At 40.4% G+C, this 25,644-nt stretch overlaps 1 protein-coding gene across 2 annotated transcripts in view; it reads right to left on the bottom strand.

Moving 5' to 3' along the window:
* Window positions 1-1,557: 1,557 nt before the first annotated feature.
* The window catches only part of arfgef2 (ADP-ribosylation factor guanine nucleotide-exchange factor 2 (brefeldin A-inhibited)), a 29,425-nt gene continuing 5,338 nt past the window's right edge, over window positions 1,558-25,644 (bottom strand). The window contains exons 2-39 of one of the 2 annotated variants that reach the window (XM_015014375.1): window positions 25,486-25,516; window positions 25,086-25,209; window positions 23,479-23,625; window positions 22,285-22,464; window positions 21,149-21,437; window positions 20,946-21,068; window positions 20,383-20,507; window positions 19,977-20,110; window positions 18,761-18,995; window positions 18,574-18,673; window positions 18,249-18,388; window positions 17,410-17,518; window positions 17,141-17,327; window positions 16,683-16,794; window positions 16,392-16,597; window positions 16,188-16,272; window positions 15,845-16,016; window positions 15,521-15,672; window positions 14,476-14,604; window positions 14,216-14,374; window positions 13,972-14,119; window positions 12,966-13,062; window positions 12,847-12,887; window positions 12,603-12,772; window positions 11,693-11,844; window positions 10,714-10,886; window positions 10,431-10,591; window positions 9,806-9,936; window positions 8,815-8,944; window positions 8,578-8,713; window positions 8,017-8,155; window positions 7,799-7,856; window positions 7,609-7,717; window positions 7,385-7,524; window positions 6,154-6,331; window positions 5,837-5,975; window positions 4,217-4,334; window positions 1,558-3,074 (exon numbers count right to left, since the gene is read on the bottom strand). In XM_015014375.1, the coding sequence (XP_014869861.1) occupies window positions 2,910-3,074; window positions 4,217-4,334; window positions 5,837-5,975; window positions 6,154-6,331; window positions 7,385-7,524; window positions 7,609-7,717; window positions 7,799-7,856; window positions 8,017-8,155; window positions 8,578-8,713; window positions 8,815-8,944; window positions 9,806-9,936; window positions 10,431-10,591; window positions 10,714-10,886; window positions 11,693-11,844; window positions 12,603-12,772; window positions 12,847-12,887; window positions 12,966-13,062; window positions 13,972-14,119; window positions 14,216-14,374; window positions 14,476-14,604; window positions 15,521-15,672; window positions 15,845-16,016; window positions 16,188-16,272; window positions 16,392-16,597; window positions 16,683-16,794; window positions 17,141-17,327; window positions 17,410-17,518; window positions 18,249-18,388; window positions 18,574-18,673; window positions 18,761-18,995; window positions 19,977-20,110; window positions 20,383-20,507; window positions 20,946-21,068; window positions 21,149-21,437; window positions 22,285-22,464; window positions 23,479-23,625; window positions 25,086-25,209; window positions 25,486-25,516 (5,324 nt within the window). In that variant the 3' untranslated portion in view covers window positions 1,558-2,909. The remainder of the gene's footprint in view (window positions 3,075-4,216; window positions 4,335-5,836; window positions 5,976-6,153; window positions 6,332-7,384; window positions 7,525-7,608; window positions 7,718-7,798; window positions 7,857-8,016; window positions 8,156-8,577; window positions 8,714-8,814; window positions 8,945-9,805; window positions 9,937-10,430; window positions 10,592-10,713; window positions 10,887-11,692; window positions 11,845-12,602; window positions 12,773-12,846; window positions 12,888-12,965; window positions 13,063-13,971; window positions 14,120-14,215; window positions 14,375-14,475; window positions 14,605-15,520; window positions 15,673-15,844; window positions 16,017-16,187; window positions 16,273-16,391; window positions 16,598-16,682; window positions 16,795-17,140; window positions 17,328-17,409; window positions 17,519-18,248; window positions 18,389-18,573; window positions 18,674-18,760; window positions 18,996-19,976; window positions 20,111-20,382; window positions 20,508-20,945; window positions 21,069-21,148; window positions 21,438-22,284; window positions 22,465-23,478; window positions 23,626-25,085; window positions 25,210-25,485; window positions 25,517-25,644) is intronic. The other variant, XM_015014376.1, reaches the window with a different exon arrangement.

Below are 25,644 nucleotides of genomic sequence, written 5' to 3'. Positions count from 1 at the left end.
GGCTTTTTCATAAGCATTGTTCAGGGATGTTGAATCTTATTTTTAATTTATGTCTGGGGGACAAGTGGTGTACTTTAGTGATAAACTAGATATTTCCAAAGAAAGAAAAGAAAGAAAAACGAAAGTTTTCACCCAACGCAGTAGAAGGTAGTGTTGTTCACTTTGCTAAATTAACTTCAGGAAGATGCTTCTTATAACCTTAATACCATATTTGTCAACAGTCTGAGGAAAATATTTTCTTCACACTTTCGACTATGAGGCATTTGTAGAGCTTCTTGCCAGTTTTCTCTCAGGTACAGTTCTCATTCAACTAATCCTCTTTTGTCTCAAAAATTCTTTGAACAATGATAGAACTCATGACATCTATGATGGCGAGTTGGACAGGTTTTGCTGCTGAAATCTTAATGAGGTTTTAAAGGGTTTCATTTGTCTTTGGTATTAAAACATTTTTGAATTGAATTTGAATTATATTCTGGTATCTAGTTTTCTAATAGTCTGACCTTTAGGTGACCCTATGAGCTTGCTGGCAGTTGTCAAGGATGTCCTTCACGACTACACTATTTTCTGTGCAATGGAAACCTGACTTCAAATTCTTTTTGGAGTATTTAATTGCCTTAGGAGACTCGGTCTCCTTCTGGAACAGCTAAAACAGCTCTCTCAAACTCACTGTGTAAGCTAAATGTGTGGGGCTTTAACAGGGCTAACCTTCAAACTGCTGGATAACGACGTGAATCCCAACGTCATACAATTTTAAGAGCGAATTATAAGGGTGTCCAAATTTATTCCTCAAAAAAACCACACTTTTTTCAAAATTAACCTTTATGCAAAAAATAGAAAGATAATGTCTTTAGTTTTTGTTTGCTTATATTACTGGAATTTTTTTACTATTGTTAAAGTTGATATTATAAATCCATGTTAAACATATTAAATTCTTAGACATGCGTATTGTAAATTCTTATAGAACCTTTATGCCACTTTCTTAAATTGATTCCTGAAGCAAAAATATGGTTTCACTGTTATTTAAAGAAAACAAAAAAAATTAATCACTAAATCAATCAATATAAGGAAAAAACACTGTGAGACTATTATCTTGATCTGGATGCTATCGGAAAGCAGAAGTTGAAAATTTTTGAACCAGAAGCTGAAGGGAGGGTTCGCTGTATCAGGTAACATTCAGTTTTACCCAATCCTGACCACTAACTGGTGAAATGTTACCTGATTTCAAAACTTCAGAGCACAAAGAGGAATCGTGGATGTACTGAACGAGAAGCTGATGGAGGATACGAATCAGCTGAGTCTCTAGAGACTAGGAGCATGCTGATAAATCTGCCGTAATTTCCTTAATTTTGGGGACATTGGCAATCGGCTCATACTTCCATGAGAACATGTGAAGTAACCCCACAAGTCAGTATTGTCCAAAATCAGCTTTTTTAAGATTGGTGATCAGTACGAAAACTGCAATCGGTGCACCCTTTGTGGGGATCCATTGAAGGAACAGTCAAAGGAAGACCGCCTCCTTTGAGACACACAAAATGTTGTTTAGCAGTACGCCAACAATACCTGGAACAGACCAGAAATCAGATTTATTGATTACTTCACCAAATGTTTGGAAGATTACATCACAATATTATGTATAGAACCATATAAGCACTTTCATTTCTATGTATCTTACATGGAAAACTTTACAGTCTGTACTTTTGTCATTTACTGTATAATATACATATATATTTATTTATTTATATACTCCCTGGCATTAGGGAAGAAAAAGTAGACATCCATAGTTGCAAGTGAAGGAATGCTTTCTCAAAAAAAATATATTTAAATGCACTTGAAATAATTACATACATCCTCCAGAAAAGCCGTGGAACACACTCCGGATGAACCGCGGATCCAACGATGTTGACGGGAGTTATCCTGAACACTTTTGTTGAACTGTGAGGTTAAAGTAAACCAACACTGATGGATATTCGGAACTAATAATTGAATGGGGCAAACAGATGTGCAAAAAGTGTGGAAATGGACTGTAAACCTGACTGACGGATGAAGGCAGAGTTTGAGGAGCTAACAGGGATTCTCTAACAGTTAGTCTGGATGTTGAATGACCAAGAAGCCAGAAAAAAAAAAATCACTTTTTTTTCAGTGTAAACTTTGCAGTTCTCACGAAAAAAACAACCAATAAAACAAGCAAAAGCAAATAATCAAAATAATAAATAAAATGTCGCTAACAAAGACGACAGAGCAAAGTCCCATGTAAAGCTGCTTGATCTCCGATAGTGTTGCGTGCAGCAAACGGTTTTTAGTCTGTTAACGGGAATCGGTTGCTACCCAAACAACTCGGATACGGAGGTGGAGCGGAAACTGATGAGATCGTCCTCGTCCAAACAGGCACAGTTGGCGGAAAGCCATTTTTCAACAAAGGGAAACCTTTAGATTCCCGTCTGCTTCACTCCCTTTCTCTTAGATTAGCTTTAAAAATGAAAACAAAAAAACCAGAAAGCAATCCAAGAACATAAAGAGGATTTAGCAACAATAAATTATATCTTTACAGTTTTTTGTCATTGGGACAATGAGAAATGAGAGCCGGTCACAGTGCTGTTTATCCCAGAGAGTGAGGATGGAGGTTTCTCTACAGGCTGAGAGACGACAGAAACGTTGAACACTTTGATGTAGAATCCTGAAACAAGACCGGAAACGCACTCCGACTCCATTCCCTCCATTCCCTCCATTCCCCCTCTAATCCAATCCGGTCTGACAGACGAGAGGACAGTTTATGCATCAAGTCCACCTTAGATCCTCACGTCAACTTTCTCCTTTGTTTTTATTTATTTTAAATTATTTATTTTTTTAAACATTTTTTCCCCCCTTTGCCACACCCAGACATGCGCCGAACCCTCCTCCCCCACCATCTCCTAGGAGACGGGGGTCCGGGCGGCCGCCCCGTCGGGAGCAGCAATTTGGAAGACTGAGCCAATGCGCAGGAAGAAGCGCCTGAGGACGGCCCGCAGCTCCGGGATCAGATCGAACTGCATCATTTCACACAGGTGGGGGTAGTAACAGGAAGCATGGGGCTTGAACTGCAAGACAGAAATATGCTTATTAGGACAAATGGGGAACAAATTCTGCATGGAGTCTTAAACTATTCATACTTAACATTTAATCTCATTCCAATCAGCGGAATTGTATGCGATATGCTGAGTAGCTGAAATGCTAAATGGAAGGAACAGGACGCATGGATTAAAGGAGCAGTATTATGTATTATTCAGTCACATAGTGCCATTTTCTAGCACAATAAAACTATGCTGCCTTCAGTTGTTAAAAACTGCTAGAAAAATCAAACATACCTTAAAAATTTTTGACTTGGTATTTTAAATTGAAATTGGGCCTCCATCTCTAAAACTCTTCTTTCTGAAACTCCGCCTTCAGGAAGTCATGACAACATGTCTCCTCTATTAACCCTTTAATAACATTTTTACCAGCATTGCACTGAGAAGTAGCTCGTATAATAAGTTCAGCAGATGCTCAGTTTCACCAGGTGTTTGCTAATCGCTGCTGGCTAGTCCGAAGGAGCCGAGTCGGAGAGTTGTGGGGGGAAAGCTGCTCTGTGATGCGGAGGCTCAAAGCTTGGAAACTGCAGCTCTGAGGAGGAGCTTCATCCTTGAAGGCGGAGCTAGGTCCACCACGGTGTTTTGCACAGCTGAATGGTTGCTATGGAAGATTAATGATTTCTCAAAGATGCATGAAAGAATCAAAGCAACACTCCATGTATGTACTTGATAAGGGAATGACATCATAACATAATGAAAAGCTCACAAAAGTAGATTTCATATTATACTGCCCCTTTCAATTTGAACTGAAGAATTCCACTAAAGTGCAGATTTTGCTCCTTTTAAACACTTTACTGTCCCCGGCTACATTTTGTCTAAACAGAAACTGTAACTCTTTTGGCCTACAATTCTCAGAAAATATCTGAGTCACAGTGGGGGGCAGTGACACATCGATGACTCACGGGCTCACACCAACAGGACATGACTCATGGCAAAACATGTCACTATTAACATTTTACATCAATAAAACCCGACCAAAAACGCCTCTGATGCCACTTATTTAAAACCAGTGGGCATTTCAGTCATTTTCCGAGCCTCTCTTTAAGGTTTACTGACAGCTAATGTGTGATGATAGGTAAAATGTGTGTATGTGTGTGTGTGTGTGTTCATGCCTTGTCGTCGGGCAGCCGTAGTGTCCTGGTGAGCAGCAGCATCAGCAGGCTGTTCCAAGCCTCTCTGTGGCTCTCTGAGGTCAGGCTGATGAAGTAGCTCAGAGCTTCCGTACACACCCTGAAAAAAGGGGCACACACACACTTTAACGACAGCTGAACGTCACAGGTGCGGCAGGAAAATCAGCAGTGTTCCTTAAAATCTTAGGATTAAGACACCAGCGGCGCTTCCTGAGACAAAAACTTCCACCTCTGCAATCATGAAGTGATCCAATGAGTCAGAAGGGACAAACGCAACGAGGGGATTTGCATCAGGCGTTTAAATGCCAATATATTCCACTGCCTGCACCAGCTCATCCATTTCTAATGAGGTATGAGACATGTGTGAGAAAAACAAACAGCTCCGCTTCATCTAACAGCTGCTATTTATCCCAAGTTGATCTGGCATCAGCCCATTCAGGTCCATTTAAAGTTCAGCATTTGTGTTGAAACTAAAACCTAGAACTAAACAGGATGGAGTAACTTGCAGTGATTTTCAAAAAAAATGTTCCCATATGAAATATTCTATCGAGACTGCAGCAGCCACTGGAAGTCTGTACATTCACCAGAACATTACTAGGGACGGGATGCACCGATCCATTTTGTCACCTGCAATACCAATACAGATGTCTGAGGTTTATCGGCTGATAACGTTACCAATACAGAAAAACAGCTGAACTGACTTAAAACGTTTCTTTTTAAAACACAGTTATACATGAACTGATTTACAAATATATTTGGTAACTCTGTGCAAGAATAGAACACTTAAATACATCAATAGCTTCACAAGCTTGATCAACCAAAACACAACAACTTTAATCTGTCCTATCAGTGCAATTAAGAGAAGAAAAGGCAATGTAAAAATAAATGATAAAGAAACTGACCAAAACAATAGGCTGACTACCTTGTTTGACTGCAACAAACCTTTTTCCAAATGGATCAGAAAGTGGAATTAGAAGTTCTTAGTATAGTGTAAAATGAATAAAACATGACGTTGCTCAGAGCACAAAGCACAGACTTAGGCTGAATAAATCTGTCCTTATGGATCGGGCACATTGTTATTGATACCCCATCTAGAATTTTTGTCAGTATCAGAAATGATACAGATATTAATTTGTGCATCTCTAACCAATATAGTCATTGTTTGCTGTTTTGTCTCAATAGAAATGAGTGTAAAAGCTTGTTTGGGTTCCAGAACTTCAGATTTTTCTCTTTCCGGTAATAAAAAGAAACCTCAACTTTGAAATCTCCAACGTTTTCCATTCTAAATTTACATTTTCCACATTCAAAAGAGAAGTTACAGATGCCATTCAGTAGAACAGTATAGCGAGAAGTGAAACTTTCATCAGGTTTACAGAGTGATGGAGGACACATTCCTGATTCTATGAAAAAACTAATTTTCTTCAACAAACATTTCAAATTTGTTTTTTAATGCTGTAATTAACCCTGGGACAATGCATTACTCAACAGCATTTCAGTAATAGTAATTTACATACATGAAGCTCTTTCTGACAGAAGTATTCTGAGATGAGAGGAGTTCTGTTTATTGATTTGATTATGATCAGAATCATCTGTTGTACTCACAGCAGCAGGCGTGTCTGAATGTCTGGCCACGAATCCTGCAGCTTGGGGTCAGAGTACATCCTGAACAGGATCCTCAGGCTGCAGGCCAGGCTGCTGGTTTCCTGCTTCAGCAAGTTGGGCTTGGACTTCCCCTTAAATCCTAGAGGCAAAAAAAATAGAAAAGGTTAGGTGGTTTAAATGTGGTCTGCTTTTATTTTGATAGGAAAAAGAAAAATGATCAGAAAAGGAAGCTTCCTTCCAGAAAAGGATCCAAAACAATCATTTGTAGCGAGGGAATTTAAGGTTTTGTTGATAGTAATTAAAGAGCCTCCATCTACCTGCCCTCCACAGCGCCGTCCTCTGCTCGTTGTTGGAGTTGAACTCCTTGGCGAAGTTGTGCGACTCCAGCAGACAGTCAAGCAGCTTGAAGAGGTGAGCGGACGTCATGTGACGGTACATGCCCTGATCCGAAGCCGGCTCTTCTCCCGCCGCCTCCGACTGCTCCAGAGCGTCTCGCTGGGACACGGGGACAACATGTTAGCGCCAGTCACTGAGGGTGGGGCGGCAAAGGCTTTCTGTTTGCCACAGAGTTCATAGAATGATCTGAGAAGGTAGAACTTTTTTGGTTTTTGTAGACAAATATGGATTTTTTAAATCTCATTAAGTTTCCATAGTTCGGAGTTATCAATAAATTATATGATGAACTAAAACAATAATTTCCACTAACATGATTTATCGTTTTATCGTTTCTCTTTTCTACCAAAAACTGGAAGATGAAAGTGTTCAGTCTGGCGCTGTGGTCTCAACTAGCCCCTTCATTTTGAAGGACAATTTAGCTCACAGAGGTTTCATAATTAATTTGTTGTTTCTGTAGTTTTATTTACTTATTTTGGATAGTTAAAATATCTTCCAGTTCCAGTGTTTATGTTGATTAGAATTTAAAGTTTATTGTTCTTTGAGAATCTGTTCTTGTATTATTATTCTATTACCATTAGGTTGCTTACAAATGGTCTCAAAACAACAATATTATCAGTTATTTCAATAATTTCTGGGACAATTTATCGTCCCAGAATGGCGCCATTTTGTTTGACGAGCGTGTTTTACAGCTTTTGCTTAAAAGACTCCGAAAAGAGCCAGGCTAAGACTTTTGTTTTTTTACATTACGAGAATATAACATTAATCTTACAAGAAGACAGTCGCAATATTAGGGGAATAAAATTGTAATTTTATGAGAACTCCAACATAAAAGATACAAAATTAAAATAAACAATGTTGAGCATCTTGTGAAGTGAAAGCCACTTCTTCAAAATATTTTCTGCCATTGGTAATTCCCGTTTTAGAAAAGAAAGCAAGTTTCATCATGCAAACCTTTTCTATTTCCACAAAGCTGAAAAACATTATATTTCCAAATGATATAATTCAGTTCCAGAAAGTATGTCTTTTGTTGCAATCATGTAAAATATTAACTTTCAATCTCTAGTGAGAAAAGTTTTCCCGTCCAGATAACGACTGAAAAGCTTCTAGATAAACAGCATGCTGACATAAAGCAGCAGGTCTTTCTCTGCGTACCTGCGCAGCAGCCATGTTGTCGGCATCCTCCTTCTTGCTGGTTGCCGGGTAGAAGACGATGTTGTCAACAGTCTGGATCAGTTCCAGCTGCACAACGCATTTAATGAGCAGGCCTGCAAACAACCTCTGGTCCGAGACTCCTGGAGGACAGAGGGACGGGGAAAAGAAATGCTCAGAAGTCTTTCGGTCGACCTTGGGTAAAGATGGCAGCCATGTTTACTCACTGGCGCTGGACTTGCCCTTCCAGGTGTCGTCGCTCGACATCTGGCTGTGCCCCCTCTCGGACAGAGCTCTGTCGAAGCTGCTCTGGGACTGACTGTCAAAGTCGGTCTCCTGCAAACGCAGCACAAACATTCTGAATGGTGAAAATGTAACGGGGGACTTGTGTGTGTTACTGCAGGGTGAGTTCCTTACAAAGTGCTTTCCCTCAGCAGCTTCCTCATCCTGTCCAGCCGGTCGCCATGTCAACAAGCTGATTGGCGGAAAAGACAAAACACAGTGACAGATTTACACAGAGGGTTGACATACGGCCTTCAGCACCAAGACTAACGCATGAGCAAAATGGCTGCACTTAAAAAAACTAATTCAATGAGTGAGTGATGTGAGAGTGAAGTGTGCAAGTGGCGGCTCACGCGTTGGGGCTGGTGTTCTGGAAGATCTCCAGCATGCAGGAGCAGGTGACGTCCCAGACCTCAGGACTGAACTTCTCCCCGTTCAGAATCACCAGGTTCTCCAGACAGTTGGTCCCCGACCGGGCCAGCTGCTCGTTATCTGCAGCACAGAGGAACCAATCAGAGAGCGGCTGGGATTCAACGCCGAACAACGGGCAACACATAAAGACGAGAGGAGGGACAAGCATGCGGACGGACGGATGAAGAAATGAATGGATGGATGTATGGACATATGGATGGATGAACACAATATAATCCAGTCAGCAAACGTAAATCTTTTTCTATACTCCTGTTTTCTATTTCCATTCTTCTCCCAACCTGGAAAAAGCTGGAATTAAATCCCATCCTTTTCCAGGCTGTGAAGAAACTCTGATATTTGCAGAATTATTTTTTTAGCACCATCTGATAAACTCTAGACAGGAACATTTGGGTGTTTTAGAGCTTAAAATCCCCAAAGCTGTGTAATGCAGATTATTCCTTTAACTATCACAGACACAAGAATGACACTAGTGATGTCATCACCTTGGCGGACACACCACTGCAGCTGAGTGAAGATGTCCTGCAGCAGGATTTCACTGAGTGGCTCATAAAACTGGGTGAACACGTCACACACAGCGTACAGAGCGTGGTTACATGTCGTCGTCATCCACTCGATTTTCTGAAAAAAAAAAAAAAAAAAAAAGAAAAAAAAAAATCATTCAGAACTTATTCCACCCATTTAGTGCTTTTTATCAACTCATCAGTTATTTGAACTCTGACCTCCGTCTGCTGCTCTGGGAGTTTCATATTGTCGAAGATACGGAAGACGATTCTGAAGAGGTCGTGCCACCAGTGCTTCTCAAAGGAGTGGCCGTAACTTTTCATGATCTCAAACATAACTGTGAGGCCTCTACAGAGTAAACACACACCGGAACGTCAGACTGTTATGACTTTCTTCCTATCCACCATACACCACCACAGATTAGGGTTGTTGTAGATGGAACAATAAAAGGAATTAACTTCCCCCCAAAACTCCAGAAATTTCTAGATTAATCTCAGAAAATGTATAGAAAAAAAACGTAGAAATTTCTGAGTTTCAAAAGTGAAAAATTGACTAGAAACTGAGAATTAAATTCAGAAATTAAGATTATCTCCAAAATTTTCTAGAGTTTTAAAAGTTGAAAATTTGCAAGAAATTTTTTTTTTTTTTTTTATTTTAAATTTGAGATTTTAGTCACAAATCTTTCATTTTAGGAGCTCAGAAATGTCCTTGTTTTTTCTAAAAGAATTCTGATTATTCTCAAAATNTCAGAGTTTTTTTGGCAGAAATTTACACCTTTTTCTAGCTAGAATGGCTCTGACACACTGTTGTAAGTGTAACAGCAGCTTGTAGTGACCTTTTATGAGCCAAACAACCTAACTGCACAACTTAAATGGTTTCAAAAGATACCTGCCTTTTACTGCAGTGAAAGCTGCATGAGTTAAACCCAGACTGATTTGACGTATAAAGTGAGACTTTTAGCTGCTTCCATTCAGTCCTACTATATTTTGCAAAACTGCAGTTTGCTGCTGTAACCTGATGACTCATTTCATTTTTTTTAATTTTTTTTTTATGTTGCCCTGTCCTGGAAGTCATAAAAGCTATTTTCAAAAAACTATTTTCACCCCAACTAAGTAGATTCAAGTGTTTCAAAGAGCTAAGCAGGCTACCTCCATGGAAGCAGTGTGTGTCGGTGATGCACAGAAACCTGAGGCGCGTTTGTTTTTCTACCTGGTGCGGACATCCAGTTTGCAGCGATTGATGATACATGAAAGCTCGAAAAGGATGGGAAACCAGCCGCGAACCCAAACCCGATCCCCAGGCGCAACGTTCATGTCATCGCTGGTGTACTCCCTCAGCGCCTGGACAGGATATTTACAGGTTAGAATTAGTGCTGAGAGTCAATTAAAATGTTTGAGTTAATTGGAAAGTCTGTAATTAATCAAATTCTAATTAAAATTTGTAAGTAACCGTTTTAATTCAAAAACCCTTTTTGCTGCTAAATTATTGAATAAATAGACACATGAGCTCAACAACAATTATTATTTTTAATCTGTTACTCATACTATGAAACCATCAGATTGGTGCATGGTGTTATTCTACTCATTAACTTTCTGGTGTTGCAGGAACTCCTGATCATTCATGGATCTTCTACAAAGGTTCCAGCAACCATCTTTGTAATAAAAAAAAAATAATGTAATGAATCAATAAAATAAAGTGTCTAGGAAATACATAACGCTGTCCCTTAAAATATTTGTAATAAATTAATCTAAATCAATATCTTCTCAAGTTTAGTATAAATGTTTTCTTTGTCAAGCATGTTATGGACTTATAATAAAAGCTGGGGTGAGGTTACCTGAGGTCGTTCAGAAATGTATTTAGCACAGTGCCGGATGAGCCGGATGGCCTCCATGCTGGTGTCAGGAAAAGCTGCGTTGCACACAAACTCCGACAAACACTTCACGGCATCCTGAAAGGAGTCGATGGCAGCGGCAAAATGCTCCTGGAAGGTTTTCACTGAAGAGAAACAAAAAAACAAAAATTAGCACAAAGGAGCAACGTCGCCCCCTGCCTGTAGTGCATTTAGATGGTTTCCCTCCTCCTCAGCTTAAAGATGGCAGCCCTGTTGATGCACTCACTGACGATGTGGCCTGTCGTCTGGAAAGCTAGCTCCACTATGGTCTCGTCGTGATCGGAGGCAGCCTGGTGGAACACGGAGAAGATGTTCTTCCAACCAGAACGGATGTTGGCTGCCTGGGAGTTCACCATCTGAGCCACACACCTGATTACCATGTCCCTGATGGTGGGAGACCTGACACATGGAGGGGAAGAGAGAGAGATGCTGGATGTGATGGTGGAATAATCCAAGGTGCTTAAACAGGAGAGATCAGAAGTAATGCTCTGTTCTTAAATGTTTCATTTTTTTATTGGAAAGTCAAAAACTAAATTCTGTTTTATTTATAGCAGAGTAGGCCGGCAACTAATGATTTTTCTAGTCAATTATTCTGACGAATAATGAGATAAAACATTTGCACATTCTGCAGATTTTTCATTTAACTACTTAATCTTCTTTTACACACTACAAATACATTAAAAGGTGTAAATAAGCAATACAGTTCTTTAAATAAGAAAAATAAACCGTTTATTGCCCTTTAGTGAATGCTTGATCATTTGTAGCAAAGGATGCAGATAAAAATATACTGCCAACTAATCTGATGATTTTTTAGATCAATAAATTGATAGCAAAAGGTATTTAATAGATTTTTTTTTTTTTTTTAGAATTTGAACCGGGTGATGCTAAAATGCCACTTCAGGAGTTCTGGGTAAAACGTTTTAACAGACGAAAAAGATTTTTCATTTTAAATACAAAATGTTTTGATTTTATTTGAACTAAGTTTTGGCTGAATTACTGCTCTGACTGTGTTGTCCTTTCAGCCATTCTTTTATATCTGTATTATCAGTTAATTAATCAACTAATAAATTAGTTGACAATTATTTCAATCATCAACTAATCACAATCAATCCGATTAATTGTTTCAACCCTAGTATTGTTTTTTTTTTCTTCAGAGGGCTAAGGGTACCAACTCCTTTCTGAACTCATATCACCCCCATCTTCACCTGTTCTTCTTCATGATGTGCTCAAAAGGCCTGAGGAAATCCTTCTGGAAGCGAAAGTTAGCCAGTTCTCCTTTCTCCAGGAACTTCATGGAGAGCTGCCTCAGTGAATCCACAGCAAAGATGGCGACATCTTCATTAGGGTTACAGCCCACCTATAATAAAGACCAGAGTGATTATTGGAAGTGAGCTTTCAGCTCCAACTGGGTTCAAATTAAAGCTGGAAAATATATCAACTTGCTCAATATATTTGCGCAGAAAATAATTTAAAACTATCACAGGATTGATTAATAATAACACGACTTTGAACTTCAGTCAGAGGTAACTAACTATGAAGTCAATTTCTTACATAACTTTTGTAATAAGTGTAGTGATCAGTGCTTTAAGTGGACAAAAAATAAGTGCCCGTGTTCCCCTTATTGTCATGCTAAAGTGTGACAGAAACATGGTGATATTTTTATATTGATTTGTTTATCGATCTATAGATAAGTAGTTTTATAGTTCTAGATCAAACCTTCACATGGAGCACATTTTATTAACTTCAAACCTCACAGGATTAATATTAACATGAAAAATAACAAAAAAATGACGATATTAAGTAAAAGCTCATTAAAAACAAAGAAGTGAGTAGTTCCCTTTAGACTCAGGACTTCAACAACCTTTTTAGTATTTTGATTTTAAAATTATACTTCTTCTCAGATTTAGCTCTGGTCTAAACAAACCCATGGCACTTTAGCAATATTCCCTTACCTTCAACACAAATAGAAAAAAGGACAAACAGTTGGGTAGTTATTCAAAAATTACTACCTTATTACACATCAGAGCAGATTTTTGCTGTAGAGAAGCGGACCGCAGTGGGGCTTTAACTGGGAACAGGACGAACCAGGCAGACATTCCGGACTGTTCCACTGACCTTGTTGAAGTGATCTCCAATAACCTGCCAAATTCGAGACCACTGCAGCCGGATGCGGTTCATGTTGTAGTACGAAATCTCCACGATCTTCTGCAGGCTGAACATTCTGGGCTGATGTGCCGAGGCCAGCTCGTCCATGGACACCGCACACAACCAGCGAACAAAATCCACTGCACAGAAACGGACACACAGTGTATGGATTCATTTTCTAATCTGCAGCTAATCCCAAACAGCGTCGACTCACCGATTGCGTTTCCATCTAGTCTGGTAGAGCCGGTGAAAATCCTGGAAAAAGAAAACTGGATTTAGAAGTAAAGCAAAAGACAGCAAGGAGTGAAGAGTTAACTTTAAATGTCGTCCCACCTGTCGACAGCTACCACCACACTCTGAGAGCTGGTCTCTCCCACTGATTCCTGGATGTGAGCCATTTGTCTCTTGTCCTGACTTCCAACCAGGTTTCCTGCAACAGCAATGCATTAAACTTACAATCAAAACCCACAGCCAGAATTAGAGACAGGAAAACAAAATTAACCAAAACAGTGCAAAATATGGGCGTAAAAGTATTAGAGCCAATGTAGATAGAACATTTTTTAAAAAGCTCAAAAATTTTGAGATTAATCTCAGAAATTTTCTTGAAAAAAAAAATTTAAATTATTCTTAGTTCCAAAAGTTGAAAAACTTAATGAAATTTTAAAAAATCTTTAGATAAATCTCAGAATTTTTTTTTTAAATGCTCAAGTTTTTTCTAGCAAAAATGTTGATACTTTTGTTTTCCAGCCACAAAGTACAATTTTATAGCACAAACATGTTTTAAAAGAAATTTGACATCATGAAATTATTCTTTTGTGTCTTTGAGAAATTATTGGTCTTTCTAAAACTCCACCTTCAGGAAGTCACTGCAACATTGCTCCTCTATTAACCCTTTAACAACGGTTTTACCAGCATTTCACTGATAAGTGGCTCTGTAATAAGCTTAGCAGTTTTACCAGGTGATTTCTAGTTGCTGCTGGCTAGTCCGAAGGAGCTGAGTGGGGCAGACAGAAGGGAGGGGCGCTCTGTTTAGTGGAAGCTTTTAAACTTGCGCCTAATACGCTGTGCTAGATCTACCCCCGTGTTTTGCACAGCTGAAAGGTTGCCATGGGAGATTAAAGGATTTCTAACATACATAAAAGAATCAAAGCAACCAGGTATGTTTTTGATGAGGGAATAACATTATAGCATTATATGAAGCTTAAAAAAGTCAATTTTACATAATACTGCACCCTTAAAAAATATGTTGGATCTCCACTTTTTCAGCCAAATATCAAAAGTCATTTTGGAAGGTCCAAAGAGCCGCAGGCTGCAGATCCCCGGTTTGCGGGGAACCTACCCAGTCCCAGAGGCATGAACTCCTCAGTACCAGGAGGAAGCCCCCTGATGCTCCCCTCTCTGTCTCGGACCACTCCTGAGATGTAGCGTGTCTTCACCCCTGTGCCGATCAGCTGGGCCAGTTCCAGCTGACTAATACACCTCAGTATCTATGACAACCATACCACAACAACAAAATAAAAATCTATGGTTGAGGTGCATGTACAAAAACGTCAGAGCTTCATTTTATGTGTAGGATTCTGCACCTCATGCCAGGAGTTGCCCAGGTAGTTCCCGTCAGTGTGAGCGACGGTGATCAGCGTCTTTATGGTGTCGATGTTCTTCTGCTTCATCTCGGTAATGCTGGAGCTGGCCGTCAGCAGCGTGAAGCGGGCCAGAGCTTGGACGTAGGCGTCTCTCTCCAGCTGAGAGCAGAAGCTCAAGTCACTACCCTGACTCTTATGTTCTCACTGCTGCGTGCATGTGTGTGTGTGTCTGTGTGTGTGTGGGGACAGTGCGAGCAGACCTGCATGCTGAAGATGGAGGCGATCCTGACGGCGCATCGGATGCCCTCCAGACACAGCGAGGCCACCTCTGGGTCATCACAGTCCTGCAGTCCCACGCTGAAGGCGGCCAGCAGCGGAGTCCAGGCAAGCTGGGATACACACATCAGAGGTGGAGTCACTTTATTTAGCAGGAAATGCAGAATACGGCCTTCCTTTAACGACCCAATGCATTTTTACAACAGAGTATTAGGTAGAGACTAAATTATTTTCATTTTAATTACAAGAATAAAGTGATAATATTAGAGTAAAGACACAAAATTACCATAGGAAAGTTGTAAAATTACAATAAAAATGTTGCTTTAATGAGATCAAAGCTTCCATAGAGTTATCAAGATCTGATGTGAGAAGTTTGTTTAGTCTGTGATTCTTTCTTCAATCGTTTCAAAGTTCTGCTGATGATAATTTGATACTGATGTGTTAAAACACTTTACAAGCATGTTCTATTTGTAAAGTTGACACCCAAATATAACTTTACAAAATGCCCAACATTCTTCATTTTACTTTATTATTATTTTTCCAGTAGGAGTTTTTAATTACTACTTAGTTTTCGTATTATGACTTTTCTATTAACAGTATGAGTTTATTCTCATATTAGTTCAACTATAAAGTCCTATGACTTTTTCTCATATTAAGAGGACTTTGTGATGCAATGACTATTTTCATAATATTTTGACTTTTTGTTGTGTAGCTTTATGACAAAAAACAGATATAACTTACAACAGTAAGTTATTTTTTTCACCTACTTACTATTATTATTCTCCTACTAATGAACCATTTAATGGAGTCACAACTTTATTTGAACTGAACTGCCCAATAAATGATATTGATTTTAGGCCATATTATCCAGCCCTACCTGTGAATATTTATGCAAATCACTGAACTTCTGATTCAACTTCTGTAGTTTCTGACTAACTCAAAAAAAAAAAAAAAATTTATCTTTTTTTTTCTGCCTCATTTTGATATTTTATTTTGCACTACAGATGGAAATGTGAGGATAACTGTTACCTTGAACATGGGTCTGACGTGCTCCAGGTGTTTGGCGCTGAAGAACGGAGCCTGAGCGTGGCTGACGGCCTCCATTAGCGCTTTAGCCGTCTTGGCCATCTGCTCCATCTCCATATTGTAGAGCAGGCGGCGCTGCTTCTCACTGGCCACACCTGGAGGAAGAGCAGCATCAATACAAAAGCTTAGGGTCAACAGTCCAAATGCTGAGACTGGAATACAATTAAGTCTGATGTGTCCGTTAACTCTCTTTGGTAAGAAATATCCAACAATGGTCTTCAAACAAACTCGTAAATGCAAGCAAAGAACCCGGACTGAAGTACTCACTCTGCTTGGTTGACTTTGGAGTGATTGAAAACTCTTTGCTTTCCTTCATGGCAATTTTCTTGCCAGCGATCTCATCGTATATGGAGGAGAGGTAGTCCTCAGGGAGGTCCTTGCTGTCGTTAATGCCCCGGTTCATCTTGATGTACTGCTCCTTTGTCATTTTGTTCTTCACCTAGAGACATAAAGACCAGGCTGACTTGGTGGTTTAAGTCAAAAGTTTTCAGAGGCCATGTCCATTATCTCATTGATCCAAAGTGTCCCAAAGGAGGCCAAAAGGCCTAGTTACCCCCCTTTGGATGATTTTTGTGAGCTGGCGGGAAGAGTAGCGCCCACTAGTTCCTACCTGAGGACTGTGCAGGTCTGTGGTCAGCATGATGATGGAATACGCCAGCACATATGCAGTGTCTGCACTGGCAAACATGGTTTGTCTGAAGAAGACAACAGAGTTCATTGTAAAGTTAGAGCATCAAAATCAAACCCGTAAAGCTCTAAAAGTCATTTCAGATGAGCCCAACTGAACTCTCCAACCGTCACAGGCTAACCGTACCCTTGGTTACATTCGAGGTACCGCGCAGCAAACTTCTCCATGAGCCTATCAATCTTCTGGGCCTCCCCTGGCAGCCGGAAGCCTTCCAAGAACGTTCTCAGAGCCGAAACAAAGTCCCAGCCGCAGAAGTCCAGCTGGTCCACGTAGCAGTACATCACCTCTTTATTGAACTTTGTGTTCTCGCCAAGAAACTCCCCCACCTGCGTCTGTTGACGGACACACAGAGAGTAGTTTAGCTAGCATAGACGAGGAATCCGTCAGGGCAGAAGTTAAGGTTGGTGAAGCCCTGACCGTGTCCAGCCGGTCCTCCTGGTGGAGAAACTGGGCAATTTCCTCTACAGTGGAGCTGAGCATGCCTTGGTCCTGCAGGTACTGGATGCCACGCTTGGGTTTCTTGTTGAACCTGTAAAGGGAACAGATCTGATTGGTCCCCATAACACCAGGAGGTCTAGATGCAGTCAGAGCCTTGCAGAAACATTTCTACCCCTTAGACCCCTTCACATTGTCAAGTTTCAACTATTGGTATTTTCTGCAATAAAGAAACACAAAGAAGAAAAAAAGTTTGGCATGTATTTGTATTCGATCCCTTTACTCTGATACATTTAATAAAATTAGAGCTGCACTGATTGCAGTAATCTAGCCGATCACCAGTCTTCAAAAAGCTCGATTCTGATTTTGACCGATATTAGGGATGCACCAATGTGAAAGCTCCTAAAGCTCATTTCCAATCGTGCAGAAAAAGTGCTCACAGTTCGATGCCGTGCTCGATGATGTCCTTCTGCTGCTTGATCACCTCGTACTGCTCTGGGTGGTCTGCCTGTGACATAGTGATGCTGGAGTAGTTGGAGTCCAGCGAGCTGACACTGTCCCGGCGTCCTGCCGTCTGCTCAGGGAGCTTCAGCTCTCCTCCTTCTGAGTCAGGTGGATGCTCCTGACCTGAACACAAAACACGCCAGACGTCACCGCGCATCCAGACGCCCTGTGCAGCATACCAACCGTGGATTTACCCTGCACTCACCCAGGTTAGCTTGAAGGTTGGGATTCACGTACATATCTTTGCTCCATTCCACCATGCATTTGAGGATGGACACCAGGCACTCCAAGCCCTTCTTACGTAAACTCAGCTCCTGCAGGAAACCCGAGGAGGCAAGTCAGCCGCACGCTTCAATTACGATTTAAATTTCCAAATAACTATGTGCGCTGAAGAAATAGTAAATGGTAAAAAAAATAAATAAAAATTGGGGTACACCGATTGCAGTTTTCTGGCCGATCACTGATATTTAAAGGGGCAGTATTATGCATTTTCCAGGCACAGAGTGCCATTTTGTAGTACAATCAATTAACTGTTACCTTCAGAAACATGACTTTGAAGTTTAACACCTTGAAATGGGGTCACTGTCTCTTTAACTCCTGCTCTTTCTGAAACTCAGCCTTCACAACATGGCCTCTCTGTTAACCTTTTAGCATCGTTTTTACCAGCGTTACACTGAGAAGTAGCTCTTATAACGACCTCAGCAGATGCGCAGTTCCACCAGGTATTTGCTAATTGCTGCTGGCTAGTCTGAAGGAGCTGAGTGACGGAGTGGGCGGGGAGGCAGAAGCTTGGAAACTGCAGCTCAGAGAAGGAGCTCCATCCTCAAAGGCAGCACAGCTGACTGGTTGCCATGGAGATTAAAGGATTTCTCAACACTCCATGTATGTTTTTGATGAGAGAATAACATTATAACATGATGTAAAGTTCAAAAAAGTCAATTTTACATAATATCACCACCTTAAAAAGCTGATTTATCGGTGCACCCCTGAAAAAAAAAGGCAGCTGATGTTCAGAACAACCGATCACAGTGAGAGGAATCCCACCTGCAGAGGAGTCATGCCGAGTTCCTGCCCACTCCGGCCCTGAGCGATCTTAGACAGGTCATTGACAAGACGCTCAAAGATGTTGGCGGCATTTAAATCACAGTCGTAGTTTACATAGATGTCGACCACACACTGGGCATCTGGGGGAGCAAACGGGAAAGCTTTTAACACAGTTCACCTGGGATAATCTGAGATGGTTTCCAGAGTGTTTTGCAAATTTAATAAAAATAGTAAACCTAGAAATCACATTTACATAAGTAGAATCCAACTAGACAGAGATGGGGAAGCAATTCATGAGATGAAGGCATTTTTTTGTATCTATTACCGGCACAGATGCGTGTCAGGGTCTGGATAACCATCCACTTGTGTTCAAAGGAACTGGTTGTCGTCTCCAGGATGGTCAGGAAGATTTCCCGAAAAAACACCTGATGTGGACAAGGTGAAAGCTCATCATCATCTACTGCGATTAAGCAGCATCACCAGAGCAGCAGGCTCAATCTGCACCTTCCTACCTCAATCTGCATCTTCAGGTGAACCTTGAAGTGTGACAGTAAAGTTAGGAAGATGGCTAATGAGAGCTCGAACACCTCTGGCACAGAGGAGACGCCGTTTTTGGACAAGGCCACGCACAGATACTGTTTGATGGCGTTCACGAACATCTCGTGGGTGCGGAACACTGGCCCGGCGCCCTGCAGCACAGACAGCAGCAGCTGCAGGGACACGATCTTAGAGCGCAGCTCATGGGACCTGCAGACGAGAGCAGCAAACTTCAATTTATTCACCTAACAAATGGCAACAAGCTAATGAAATGTTCTGGTTTGCTAGTAATTCAGTGAGATGTCTAATGAGCTACAGGCAGTTTGCTTTGTGACGTACTTCCTGTACTCATTTCATTTCAATCTGACCTATTTACACCGTCTGGCCTGAAGTCTAGTGTTACAGTAACCGGAACCACACCTGCAAGGCAGGAGGCCAAATCAACCTTTGGTAAACAAAGAGGCAGAGTGGAGGATTGTTTCAGCTGAGAATGGAGGGAAAATCTTCTGACGGTTGTGAAGTTGAAAGAAAACAAGGTGTTTATCAAGACGCGCGTTTCCATCAACGTTTTTTTTTTTTGTTTTTTTTTTTTGCATTTTGAAGGTTGATGGAAACGGCAAAATTCAAAATAATTTTCCTGAACTTCACAATAAACGTCTTTACGCTCGCTTGAGGTGGTTTGTGGGCAAACCTCCAGCAAAGAGGGGAGAACTTTCAGCCAGAAGAACTCCAGGCTGGGATTTGTGCTCCATGATTCTTAGCAACCTCTACTTCCTGTTTGTCACAGTAAGATATAACATCAACATCTGACAAAATCACACTCGAACTCTGGTTGATTCGCTTCGTAGTAGTAGATGGAAACACGTCTAATTCTCGTTTTCATATTTTTTTTTTTTTTTTGCTTAAAATGCTGCTTAAAAAGTGCCACCTTTTAGATTGCTTCTTGACAAAAGATAAATTCAAACCATTTATTTTAATTCCAGTTCAAAATGAACCACTTTGTGTTGCTTTATTACATAAGATCTCAAATCATTTGTGTTTGGGTGAATCATGTTAAAATTTTGCAGGGCACTGTAAAGCATCAGTATAAAAACACAGTGCACATTTGTTTCTCAACATAAAAACCATCTAAGCATCAACATGAAAGGAGAATAAAGAAATGTGAATCCAGAAAGAAAACAAAATACATACTTGGGGTCAGGAGGACCGTCAGCCAGAGGTTTCATGGAGAGTTTGCACAGAGAGCGGAACACCAGAAAAGCATCTTTCTGCAGGATATGAGAGAACCGCGCTGCGTTGTTGGGTCCATGCAAAGCGTCCGCATCCTGAGACAGAACAACAGCATGTGCTTCATTTTACAGAACTAATTCTGATAATGCAATTTATTCCTGCTACCTGAGACACAAAACTACTGATCTGTCACCAAAACTTCAGTTTAAAGACTTTTTGAGAACACTGGTAAAAGATTGGTACAACTATATCAGATTAAGTCTCATTTAATGCAGAAAGCTATAAACTTTCACATATTTAGCAGTGAAACTTTCCAACTTAAGGCTAAATGAATATTTATGAATGAAAAAAAAAAGGGTTACCCCACCAGAATGTCAGCGGAGGAAACAGAGGTGCGATCCTCGATGATACCGTTCATCTGCTGGGCCTCTGTACTGCCTCTGAACGCCACCTCCGTCTGCTCAGGGGCAGACTGAACTGGGGGCTCACCCTCTGAAACACAGAGCCCCGCAGACATACTTACACTGCAAAAACACCAAAACTGATCAAGTATTTAGTCTAGTTTCTAGTGCAAATATTTTAGTACACTTGAAATAAGACAAAAAGGCATATTAATGTAAATTCACCTGCTTTGATTTGGTAAAGAACGCTTAATGCTGGAACTCAAGTTTTTAAATATCCAAAATAAAAACACAACTAAACTACTAAAACGAAATAAAACAAAAATAAATATCCCACTTACAACCAAAACCACAAATAAAACAGATTATGATGTCTATGAACAAAATTGCCCTTAAAAAAATATTAACCATCAGAATGAAAATTATTGAGCTCATTTTAATTTATCATGCGATTAATTGAATAACTGCTTATTGCAATAGGCTTCATCCGGCACATCAAATAGAAATGGTAAAAAGCAAAAAAACGAACCTGTTCCAGTGTGAGTCTGCCCAGGCTCTCCGTCTGCTGCCACAGACTCTGCTGGGTTGGAGTTGTTCCCTTCCTGAGCTGCTACAGGATGTTTCTCAACACCTTCATCTTCAAACACTGAATCTGATATTAATAAAGAAACAAACTCCATGATCCAATCTACACTTTCAACCTTTTTTTTTTAAATCTCGTACGTGACGAACCTCTAGATGGCGTGACCTGCTCTGAACCTCCGTCTTCATCTTCTCCGTTGACAGAGGGCCCGTCTGTGTCCGGGTCAGCTGCTGGGGCAGGGGGTGTGGTGGAGCAGGTGGTGTCGGCGTTGGTGCTGAGGTCTGGGGTACGGATTCCTGGGGAGGGGGAGTTCTGAGGCTCGGGGGTTGAGGTCCGGTCAGAGCGAGGGGAGCCGGACCTCCTACCGCCTGGAACCGGGGAAGGGTTCTGATGGGGCAGCCGCAGCCGCTCCTTCTCCTGTTCCTGAGCCTCCAGGGCCTGAGGGCACCACCAGGGGGAGAATGACAGGTGTTTGAAACAGAGAAATGAAAAGATAATAATTATAGAAACAGAAGTGGAGCTTTTTTTTAGCTGGCTGACTTGTTTTCCCCTCACTTACAGGAAGGAAATTTGCCTTTTAGGAACAAATTATGATTGCAAAAAGCAAAGATTCCCAGCAACCCTTAATTTAGTATATGTTTATGTTCTAAATTATTATGTCATCGTGTTTGCAGAATAGGCAATATTTGTTTTATTTTCCGGGTTTTTTTTTGTTTTTTTAAGTGTTTAGGTTACACTTCTACATTAAATTTAATTCAGGGACTTTAGCATATTAATTTTAATTAATTAAGTAGATAGATTTTAACACCTAAAAAATTTTAATACAATTACTTGCGGGTTTTTTTGTTTTTAATGTGGCGGGAACCTGTGTACTCACATATTTCTGGTACGCCTGTAACTCTGACACACAAGTGAAAACGTACACAGTCTACTTTTCCAAAGAAGTTCCATAAATGATCAGGTGTTTCTGAAACACTGGAAGCTGAACTTACTTTGCAGCATCTGATGGCTTCAGAACTTAAGTAAAATATTATAAACAATTAATATCTCCGTTGTGGAGCTCATGTGATATTTATCTATTTATTTGTTTGTGAATTGAAAATGTTGCTTACTTTGTTGTGTTGAATCTGTAATTTGATTAGCTACAGACCCTGCAATTAGCGCTATAATTAACATGCGCATGACTGACAGTGCTAAGACCCTCCTGGCTCTGATTGGTTGGTTCTGACCGGAAGTGGTGTATTTGGCAGTAGGACCTCGGGGAGGAGTAACATGTTGTACTAACGGCCTGGTTCTCCATGCGTGTGAAGATGACGTTGAGCATCTGAGTGAGAGTGGCCTTGGCTGTGGTCTGGTTGATGAGGTTGCGGCTGGCCAGGTAAATGTTGTAGCAGGTCCTGACGGTCAGCAGCACCGTGCCCTCATGGATCTCTATGTGCGGGGAAGTCACTGCTGTCAGTAGGGCCTGGATGAACACAACAGGAAGTGAGAACTTCATCACACAGGATGCCTCTGCACCTGCTGAGTCACCACTGCGCTTCCCTTTATCTGAGACTTATTAGAGCCTCTGCTAGAGTTTCAGACTGGTTGCTACAGTGTTCAACTCAAAGCAGAAACAAAACAAGTTTTCTTTTACTCTTTGTATAAAACAGAAAGACTGCAGCAACACTTCAGCTTAAAAACATACTGATTACGAGTCTATAAATCTTGTGTCAACAGTTCTAAGTCTGGGTTTACTGCATGACTGACACAATCCCGTTCTAATCAGGATCTGTTTAAGGATCCTGCAGAAGTAAAAGAATGATAAGATACATGTTACATCTTCAAAGCTAAATATGGATCAGCAGCACTACAATCAGACTAAGATGGCTTTAGTCAAGGAGTTTGAATCACCTGACCAATAGGACTGTCACAATTCATTTTGTGAATGTTAAATTGTCCTAGAAGTAAAAAAAAAAAAAACACTCCAATAAAAAACAAAGTGGAAATCGAAGTCTTTGTAAACGAAAGTGCTCTTCAAAGAAGGAGCTAGTTGAGTCCAATGCATCCAGTCTTTAGTGAAAAGACAGCAAGAAGAAAAAAACTAAAGTCATGCAAAAGGAAATCAATGAGCTTGTTTTAATTTATTATGTGATTTACTGAAACAGTTTTACCAGCCAATATAAATAAAAAAATTTTTTTTTAAAAACTCTTCTAAAATGTTTCCACTCAGAACATACCGCATATGAGGGTTACTTTCTGTGCCAACGTGAAGTGAACACATCTCTATATCTCGACTTTAAAAAAAGATAAACAATGAGCACAACAGCTAGAATATCATCACCTTCCTAAAATAACAGCCCAAGGTCAAAAACATTTCAGTGAAAAAATATCACCACATCTTTCTGTCCAAAAGATGTTTTATGCATTAAGAGAAAAAATAATAATAAAAAAATCACTTTTGGCACTTCAGCCATTATGCAATATGTTGGGAGCGTACCTTGATGATCTGTAGCTGGACTCCCTCATCAGTCTGGGGGCCCTGGAAGCAGTTGCAGATGGTTTCCACCAGGCGGTCGATCAGCCTCTTGCCCGGCACTTTATTGTCTGGGGCATTCCCGGTGATGTGACCGTATGCAATCAGTTTCTACAGGGGAGACAGAAGCAAAAAGGACATCTGAGCCGGTGATACTTCAGGAGATTTATGTTCAATGTATAACAATACATCAAATATAAGGTTAAATGAGGTTAGATGGTTAGATGATAACATTAAATGAGGCCACCTGGCAGCAACCCTAACCCATTTTATACTAAAGCCATCCTGAGCTAATCCCTCCTCAACCATGTAGACATGATCAGATTAGAGATGTAGAGATCAGATGTCAATATTGGTATCGATCCCAATATTAAAAAAATAAATAAATAAAATTCTAGCTTGGATATTTTAAGATAATGTGCCCGATCCATAAGGGCAGATCTATTCAGTCTAATTCTTTGCTTGGTGGTCTGAGCAACATCATGATTTATTAGTTATTTTACATCATATTTTGAATTCCTAATTGCACTTTCTGATCTATTTGAAATAAGGTTTATTGAAGTTTATTTTTACACGTTTGACCAACGTAGTCAACCTATTTGTGTCAGTTTCAGTTTCTTTATTATTTATTTTTACATTGGCTGTTCTACTCCTAATTGTACTGACTGAGCAAGTTAAAGTTGTGTTGTTTTTACATGTTTGAGCGAGCTTGAGAAGCTATTGGTGTATTTAAGTGTGCTGTACTGGTGCAGAGTTACCAAATAAATTAGTAATTCAGTACATTTATGTCTGTGTTTCTAAAAAAATAAAACGCTTTAAGTCAGTTTAGCAGTATCGGCCGATACCAAACCTCAGATATTGGTATCAGAAGTGGAAAAAGTGGATCAGTGTATCCCTATCAAAACCCCGCAAAAGCAAATAACAGTGGAGGAACTCTGTATTGGTTTGGTTGTCGACTGAGGAAAAGACTTGAACTTGAAATCATTTTTATCAATGCATCACCTTTTTCACCAGTGAAGCAGTGACTACTTCGTTCTGTGTGTTAGGGGTGTAATGAGGCAGAATGACTCCACCGCCCTCACTGTATTGGCATATTCAAAAAGCACATGTTTTGTGAAAGAAGCTACTGTCATCTTGTGGGAGCATCAATGTATTACAACATTGTAAAAGAAGGATTTTCACATCAACCACATAGCAGAAACTGCAACGAAAACATTGAAGTTTTTATATTTAAAATATTACCAAATATAAATGCATTTCTCATCCTTTTACCACAACACTAACTCAAAAGAAGTACAAACTGGATGATAGAACAAGCAACTGTGCCTAACAGGATCATTATTGAATGAAGTCATGAGGTCAGACGAGATTCAGAGCCTAGGAAAAAATGTGGAGTCTTTGTTTTAAGTGCACACCAAGCATGTGTAACAGGTGGAGCAAGATTTCACCAACACACCACCCTGCAACATACGGACAGGTAACCGAAAAACACCAGCTGTGGAGAGGAGACTAAAAGAGCTTGGATTTTAATGGCCAAACAGGTGTATATGTGTGTGGTAGTAAAAACAAACCTGCAAACAGTCCAAAGAAGTGCTAACTATCCGGGGGGACTTTGACTGGCAGGCCAGCTCGAAGGGCAGCACATATTTATCAGCTTCGATGTAGTTTGCTTTGGGTGGGACCACCGTGCCATCCCTGGAAGACAGACAGCTTAAAAAACAAAAACAAAACAAAGAACCACATTCTGCATTTTAACATTTTTAAAACAAATACAGTGTCAGATAATATGATTCACTGTTGCTCTGACACTGCAGAATTCCAGATAACTGAGATTTAAGCTTTAAACTTTATAAACACAAGGGCCTGAGGGCCGCCTGAAGAGCTGCTGATGCACTACAGCTGCAGCTGCTACTGATTCAAACTGGATTATAATAGTCCTTGGCTCCTCCGCATGCAAGTAGGAATACTTACTTTTGCTTTTCCAGTTCTTCCTTGATTTCATCTAAGACAGGGGAGACAAGAGAGGTCAAATGAGAACATGTATCCAAGGGCTAAAGGGTGAACAGAACATTTCTTTGGCAGACATATTTTAACCTGACACACAATCCTGTTACAGAGCAGGGTTTAACC

The sequence above is a fragment of the Poecilia latipinna genome, unplaced genomic scaffold (assembly GCF_001443285.1).
Source record: "Poecilia latipinna isolate Pla-1442-1.1 unplaced genomic scaffold, P_latipinna-1.0 Scaffold1810, whole genome shotgun sequence".
NCBI classification, from domain to species: domain Eukaryota; kingdom Metazoa; phylum Chordata; class Actinopteri; order Cyprinodontiformes; family Poeciliidae; genus Poecilia; species Poecilia latipinna.
This window is presented reverse-complemented; position numbering and strand designations above follow the sequence as displayed.